This window comes from Manis javanica, chromosome 14, assembly GCF_040802235.1.
Source record: "Manis javanica isolate MJ-LG chromosome 14, MJ_LKY, whole genome shotgun sequence".
NCBI lineage: Eukaryota > Metazoa > Chordata > Mammalia > Pholidota > Manidae > Manis > Manis javanica.
Window position 1 is genome coordinate 70,982,349 of NC_133169.1, and position 8,958 is coordinate 70,991,306.

Sequence of the window (8,958 nt, forward strand, 5' to 3'; positions counted from 1 at the left end):
AAATTATTTAATTAACTTGTATTAAGACATATAGTGAATCACTAAATATTTCAATAATTCCATGTCAGGCTTTGAGAAACAGAATTTTCTTAGGAAACTTATTTAGAAAAAAATTTATACTTTAAAATCTTTTTATTATAGCATTTACAATGTTAGTTTGGGAATATACATCTAAATTCTTTTAGTAAAAGAATTAAATGATGTCATGCTTCTCTTAAAGATCTGCATATTTTTTGTAAAATGAACAAATAAAATAAAATAGGTATGAAAAGTATTGTACACATTATACGAGTAAAATATCTCCATTTTTGTTGTCATTCATTGCTAAGGTATACATGATTAATTATAAGAAAACAACAATGTCAAATTGTATCATTACACATGGTATTATCTGTTTTCCCCTTTCCGCTATTTTTCAAATACATGGTATCACCCGTTAAATGCACATGGATATGTCTATATACATACGTGTTCCTTCCATTTCAAAGCAAAAGCTTTCACTGTAGTGGATTCACATTGCGAACAACAGCACCGCACAGCCCTCATTTCCTGAGAAGCCTCCTGAGGGCTCTGGCGATGTCCTTGTTCCGCAGGCTGTAGATGAGGGGGTTGAGCGTGGGCGTGAGGATGGCATAGAAGACGGAGAGCACTTCTTCCTGCTCAGGGGAGTGGTAGGACTTGGGCAGAAAGTACTTGATGATGGCAGCCCCATAGAACAGAGACACCACGGCCAAGTGAGAAGAGCAAGTAGCCAAGGTTTTCCTGAGCCCCAGGCTCGATCGCATGCCCAGGACAGTGAACAGTATGCGTCCATAGGAGGCCAGAATGGCTGAGAATGGAGAAAGGAAAAAAATCAAACCACTAACAAAAATGCCCTTTTCGTATTGAGAAGTGTCAGTACAGACCAACTTTAATAGAGCTGGGATCTCACAAAAGAAATGATGGATTTGCCTAGAGGCACAGTAAGGGAGAGTTAGAGTGTAGACCACGTGGATGGAGGCATTGAGCAGTGCGCCCAGCCAGGACGTGAGCACCAGGAGTGTGCAGACCTTGGGGCTCATGAGGATGGGGTAGTGCAGTGGGTGGCAGATGGCCACATAGCGGTCGTAAGCCATGACGGCCAGCAGCAGGCACTCGGTGCCCACAAGGCTTGTGAAGAGGAACATCTGAGTGCTACACCCAAAGAAGGAGATGCGATGGTCCCCAGAGAGAAAGTCCAGGGCCATTTTGGGGACAAACGTAGAGATGTACAGGAGGTCCATGAGGGAGAGCTGGCCGAGAAGAAAGTACATGGGACTGTGGAGATGAGGGTCAGCCCTAATGAGGGTGATTATTGTGGTGTTGCCCAGCAGGGCCACCAGGAGATCCAGCAGGGTGAGGGCAAAGAAGGTCCAGGGAGCGGAGGTGCCTTGAAACAGATCCGAGAGGAGGAAGTCACGCCCCAAAGTCTGGTTGTTCTGCCATGACATTCTTTTGTTCCTAATTTGCAAATGTGAAGATAATCTTAAAATAATTGTAATTAAAAGCATTATGTTTATAATGTGGAAAAAATTTTCAAATTAATTCCTGCACCCCTTCCCAGTATCTCAAGTCAGTTCCTTTCCTGGCCTTCATCTTTCAGTGTTCATGAATAAATATATTTTCAGTTCAGCAGAATTTGCTAAGAAATCTTAAGAGATCATCTAAGACATGACAATTTCCATACTAGGGATTATGGCATATTTGTTGTTTATGGTTTAATATAGAATTTAAATATATATTTGTTATTAAACTTTTGTAGAAATTTTAGCTTTTATGCAGTTATATTAATCTTCCACTTTGGGTAACAGCTCTGACCCCAGAGACATGAATATCTATCTAATTGAATGCACTAACTAATATCTGTGTCAGTTGTTTACCTCATTTATCAATAATTGCATGGAGTAAATATGGAAAGTATGAAGAAAAATTCAGTTAGGAAAAAGATAAATCTATCATCAACTAACTATGCCTTTTACATACAGTCCAATTAGTTCTAGAATTCTTGCATGTTGCAAAAAGGAAAAAATTATTATCTAAGTAGCTGTCTTAATGTGCAGTACTTATGTAGATGATAGTCTTTGAAGATTCGTATTTAAATTTGTGATTTAAATAGCCAATTAAATAAGTAAATTCAATGGACAAAGAAGAATGAGAATGCTGTGTTTCTTACATGTCTATTTTTTATATGCCTACAAACTGAATCTCTAAACATGAGGACCTTAACATGTGGTATTAGACACAAAGAAGTCAAAGATGGCAAGATTTCTTTCCTTTTTATGGCTGGGAAACAGTAAAATATTGTATATCAACTGTACTTCAAGAAAAAAATAAAGAAAGCACAAAGAAGTGCATGGTAGAGAGCGCATTACACAATGGAAATATATTTCTAAGTCAAAGAAATTGAATAATTGTCCTACTGATGGTAACTCAGCAGCTATGTCATTGCTGGAACAAACACAAGGCTACCCTTTCCTTTTCTTTACTTCCTGGTCTTGTTCCAAAGTGAACTTAGTGTAATTACCAAAACAATATAAGATACTAGAAAGCACATTTTCATAAAATTATTTTGATTATCAATTATATGCTGAAGGTGAAGGGTTGGTATTTGTATCATGACCTGCAAACTAACTTTGCTCTTGAAAGCAGGAAATAACATAAATCATGCATTTTAAATAATACTGAGTTTCCAAAAGTTACTGTATTACATAATATTAAAATACAGGACCTGCATTTAAGAAAGCAAATCGGTAAAGCAGCTTTTATAAATTTACATAGCTAACTTAAATATACTCAGAACACATTTTTATGCACCTTTTCACTGAATGCACACACTCTAGGACACATGGTGTCAAGGATGGCATCTGCTGTCCTCAGCCCTCTCCACCCAGTGCTCCCAGAGAGGAGAAATGAAGTCAGAAAGTACCTGTTGTGCAATGACATATTGAACACTTGAGAAGCATCAATGGATGCACACCGCTCAGTCCCCTGGCTGAACAGGCTGGTTCTTAGTATCATTATGCATGAAATAAAACATTGAGATTAGAATGCTTACTTAAAATTTCTAATATCAACCATGCCAGACAGTAAGGCATCTTCTAGGCTCACTACTCCACTGCCCCAATTCAGCCCTTATCATGGACAGAACATAGAAGGCATTCATGTATTAGTTTACAGAATGATTTAATAAATTTATTGATTAGATTCACTGATCTACTTGACATATTTATTAAACTACATTTATGTAAGTACTTTTATATGCTATTTATATTTTTATTCCAAAATTACTCGCTAATAAGAACATAAGAAATAGTAATAAAAAAAGATATTTTCCTAAATATTTCCTGTACAAGGAAAGCTAAGCGATGGCTTCTGTCCCTAAATGGTTCAACTGAGCTTCAATAAAACCTGACTTTCATATTTTTAAAACCTATTTAGTGATGATAGTTATAAACACTTTAGAAAATATGAAGAAATACAGTCACCTAAATTATTAACAACCAATAAGGAACCATCAATTTGGAGAAAACTTTCTTCAGTTAGAACCTGAAAAATGTATTTATTCTATCAGGAACATGAAGAACAATAAAATCAACCAATGGAATTTGTTTCGCATATATTCTGGGAAAAATACAGTTAATTATAGTTAAGGAAATGTTCATCTATCATTAAGATGATTTTTATGCAGGTATTCACCAATCCCCATTTCCTTCTGTTGTCAAAGTCTTTCAGAAATATTTGCATCACTGTGGATACATTTAATAGTCAACATATCATTCTTAAGATAAGGAGCTGTTGAGTGTGGCATTGGAGTTGAAACATTGTACCACATTAAAAATTAAATGAAACCAGCTTTTCCATTTAGACATGAAAAATTGTTTTACTATATATATTGAATAAAATAAACCATTGGACTAAACTGTCTACTGAGACTTAAAAAGCATACATATAATATTGTATACACATGAGATGCCTTAAAAGAGAAGATGACCATTATTTTTAATCATATATAGGCTAGAGTATCATGTATTAGTACCTCAAGAAATCACAATTTTCTTAAACACATTTCCTGAGAAAAGTACTCCTATTTACTCATATAAACAAAATTGATGCTGCTTATACAGTTTAGTAGAAACATTTCTCCTTCTTTAAAATTAGAAACAGAGACACCTGAACAAAGAAGGTTAAATACCTTGAAATTATGACTTCAATAGGCCAAGGCTAATTTACTGTTCTTCATACAGTCCACAGAGGGAAAGCAAGTTTGCAGGTCTGGTCCCTTAGGTAAACACTGCACCAATTATTTCTCTGTTCTTGATTCGTAGATGTGGTCACAGCCTCCTCACATGTGTATGCAGTAATTACCTCTGGCAATGCTGCTTGTCAAATGATCTGTGATCAAAATGTTAGGTGAACTGTAATTTCCAAAACTTGAAAATATTAACAGCAAGTTGTTAAAAATAAACTATGAAATCAATATTGTTAAGTATATAAACCTCTGTTTTCAGCTACTACATGTAAAGATATTAAAAGTAATTACTTTTATTGTCTTTCCTAGGGGGAAAATGCCATATCAAGATGAAATCATTGACTATTCTATTAACTATCAAAGAAATGAAGTCATAGGAGATCCCCTGCCCCATACGTGCAGAGACTGACAAGTCATTTACCTCATAGATGAGATCCCTTCCTTGAGGGAGAAACTACTTGAGCTATAAGCTAGGATTTTTCACATAAGTAATAATAATGGTAAGTTGATCAAGGCTGAGGTTGAATTACTTGAGGATGAGGTAGGACCGGCTTATAATAGAAAAAGCATGGAAATGCAGTCTCAGGATGGTGCATAGTAGCTACAGTTATGTAAGGAAACAAAATTTCACATGGACTCGGACCTTGGTTACACACTGTGTCCTCACAGTAAACAACTGTGAAGGATACACTCCTGGCTCTGTTAGGGACAATTACAGTGCAAAATAAACTTATAACAATCTCCATAGAAAAGGCAAACTATATGGGGTGAGTCTTATCAGATCCTTAACACAGGAGGGCTCACCTCCAAGCACACATCTAAACTGCAACCCCCTATGGTCTTCATCTCTCAGCTAATGGGAAAGGAAATGCTAAGAAACACTTGTGAAACTCAAATCTCAAGGACACAGGCCCAAGTAAAGCCTGATATTTAATCATAAGATTATAGGGTATTTCTCTGCCCATATACCTTACCACCTGATCAACACAACTCAAGTATAATAGCAGTGGATTATAGCTAATTAAGTGCCATATATGAATTATGACTTTGGAAGCATTCTTAGGGAATTTCAAAGACAAAAGGGGAGAGAAAAATATGGACACTAGAGGAATTTGGATTTTCTGTCACTTATAGCTACAGCTAATATCAAACATGTTCCAATTAGCTGGAATACCATGACTCCTCCCACTATAACCTTATTCTCAGTTCCCATTACCCAATACATCATATAAGGCATTCAACAGATAATTACAAGGTATGCTAAAAAAAGAGAAAACTAGTGGTCTAAAGAGAAAAAGCAAGTATTAGTAACAGGCTGAGATATGATACAGATTGGGGACTGTCAGATAAGGAATTAAAACATTCGTGATTAATATGTTAGGGGCTCTAATGATACACTAGACAACATATATAGAAAAGAGGCATAATGTAAGCAAAGAGACAGAGACTACAAGAAATAATAAAACTGAAATACAAAATGTGAAAAGAATTTTCAAATAAAAATTTGTAACATAATAGAAGAAACTCTTTCATGGACACCTCTGTAGACTGAACATGGCTGAACAGAGAATCAGTGAGCTTGGAGATATATCAATATAAATGTTCCAAAAACAACATACCAAAATAAGTAATAGTAATTATAATAATAATAGAAAAACACAGAACGAGAAAAAACTGTGGGATGATTTCTAAGGGTAGAGAATATGCAAATACCATTAGAAGAAGAAAGAGAGAATGAAGCAGAAAAATTAGGCCAAACATTCCCCAAAATTAATGACAGACACTAAACCACAGCTCTGGAAATCTCAGAAAATCAAAAGAGGAAGAATAACAAAAAAATTGCCTATAGACATATCATTTGTAACAAAAAAATTGCCTATAGACATATCATATCCAAATGACAGATAACCAAACACAAAAGGAAACTCTTGAGATAATAGAAATGAAAAACAACTCACCCTTACACAAACAGTGATTAAGAAGTTATAGCTCTCATACTGACAAAAATCATACAATCAAGAAAAGAGGGAAGTGTAATACTTAAAGTGCTTGGAAAAAAACCCAGCCAATCTAAGACTTGATATGTAGTGGATTATCTATGAATATTTAGGAGAATAAAAGAACATGAAGTGCTATAGTGTTTTTTAAAAATGGTTTCCATTAGTTGTAGACTATTTAATTTGCAACTTAGTGAACATAGATTTGCAATAAACATTAAGGAATGAAAAGGAAAAAACAAGTATGAGTCATATTTTAAGAGGAGAGATAAAAATTAAAGTCATGTAATCAACAATCAGAGCACCTAATAGAAAGCAAATATGTATAGATCTGAAATGAGAAATACACAGCAACTGTAGGAAATTTAATACCTCACTTTCAACAATGGCTATCTAATACAGACAATAAATCAATAATGAAACATTGGATTTACATTACACATTGGACTAGATGGACTTAATGTACATATACAGAACATTTGATCTCACAACAGTAGAATAAACATTTTCTCCTGCATCCATGAAATATTATTTAGAATAGATCATATATTAGGCCAAAAAATAACTCCTAAAAATCTAAGTAGATCAAAATCACATTAAGCATCTTTTCAACAATGGCATGAAAATTAAAATCAATGATGAGGATTAACAGAAAATTATAAGTATGTAAACATTAAATATGTTGCTAAACAACCAGTAGGTCACAGGATAATTCAAAAGAGGAAACAAAATGTTTTCCTCCAAATGAAAATGGAAACAAAAAATACCCCAACTTATGAGATGCAGCTGATGAAGTACTGTGAGAGATTTTATGCCCATAAATACCTACCTTAAGGAAACAAATCTCAAGTAAATTATGTAACTTCACATCCCAAGAAACTGTAAATAACAAGCTAACGTAAAGTTAGAAGGAGTTAAATAACCATGACTAGAGTGAAAATAAGTGAAATGGAGACTACAAGGATAACAGAAAAATATCGGCGAGATTACAGTTTTTTTAAGATAAAAACATGTAGACCAACCTTTTCCTAGACATACTGTGAATAAAAGAGAAAACTCAAATATATGAACAGAAAGAGGAGATTTTAAAAATGATGGCAGAAACACAAAAAATCACTGGGTACAACTATGAATAATTATATGCCAACAAATTGGAAAACCTAGAAGAAATGGATGAATTCTTAGAAATGTATGATACATAACAACTAAATCATAAAGAAATAAAAAAAATTTAAAGATCATTAACTAAAAAGGAGTCATTATTAAGGACATTAAATCAGTAATCAACAATGTGACCTCTAGAACCAGATGGTTTCACTGGTGAATTCTGTCAAGCACTTAAAGAACGATTAACAAAAATCCTTCCAAAACTCCTCCAAAATATTGAAGAGAAGGGGCCGTACACAAATTAATTTATGAGGCCAGTATTATCCTGATGCCAAAGGTTGATAAGAGCAATTCAATACAATAATACTACCAACCAATACCCATAATAAATATAGATACAAAATTATTTTTAATGAACAGAAATGCAAAAATTATCAGCAAAATACTAGCAACCTGAATTTAACAGAACATTGAAAGGATAATACTCTGTAATCAAATGTGATTTGCCCATGGAAATCAGGGATGTTTCAACATATGCAAACCAAAACATGAGATGTATACAACAGAATGAAAGATAAAAATCACATCATGTCAGTAAATAGAAGAAAGTCATTTGATGAAATACAACATACTTATATGTTAAAAATGGTCAATAAATTGGGTAAAGAAACATATGTGAATATAATTGAGGTCATATATGAAAATTCCACTAAATAATAAAACTGAAATACTTTCTTCTAGGACAACAAACAGTAGAAATGTGCCCACTCTTACAACTTCAATTCAAAACAGTACTGGAATTCCTAATAAGAGTGACCAGTAAGACTAGAAAAATTGAATAAAAGACCCTTCAATCAGAATTGTGAAGCAAATATGTCATTGCAGATGATATTATATACATATATATTATATATATATGAATAAATTAAATAAAAACAGAACACATATATATATTTTTCATATATATAAATTCATATATATATGAATTAGTGGAGTATCCTCTCTGTATATTGAAACAGCTAAATTATTGACATTCACAATTAAAAATTTTTTTATTAGAATATAGTTGATGTGCAATATTACATTGTTTCCAAATTGTAAAACACAGCAATTTTACAATCATATACATCACAAATGCTAACCATGGTAAGTATAGTTACTATCTGTCACCATACCAAGATGTTAAAATATTAGTGGCTCCATTTCTTATGCTCTACTTCCATTTCTGTGATTAATTTCTTTTATAAGTTGACATTTTTGCCTCTTTATTCCCTTCACCCATTCACGCATCCCCACAACCCCTCGGTATGGTAGCCAACAGTCTGTTATCCATGTTTATTAGTCTATTTCTTTCTTTTTTGTTCATTTTATTGTTTTTTAAATTCAATATCAAAGTTAAATCAAATGGTATGTGTCTTTCTTTGTCATACATATTTCATTAAGCATAATATCCACTAGGCCCATCCGTGGTATGCAAATGAAAGATTTCACTCATTTTTATAGTTAAGTAACATTTCATTGTATATATGTACCACATGTTTATCCACTCAAATATCGATGGACACAGGTTGCTTCTGTATCCTGGCT

At 33.6% G+C, this 8,958-nt stretch overlaps 1 protein-coding gene across 1 annotated transcript; it reads right to left on the reverse strand.

Annotated features, from left to right (window-relative positions):
* Positions 1 to 542: 542 nt before the first annotated feature.
* On the reverse strand, positions 543 to 1,469 carry LOC108388457 (olfactory receptor 2T27-like). Its single transcript, XM_037007327.2, has one exon. It carries the CDS (start codon positions 1,467 to 1,469, stop codon positions 543 to 545), a length of 927 nt encoding a protein of 308 aa, XP_036863222.2.
* Between the last annotated feature and the right edge of the window lie 7,489 nt (positions 1,470 to 8,958).

Bases quoted from the DNA above. Each gene is read 5' to 3' on its own strand.
- LOC108388457 (XM_037007327.2), bottom strand. From the start codon at position 1,469: ATGTCATGGCAGAACAACCAGACTTTGGGGCGTGACTTCCTCCTCTCG.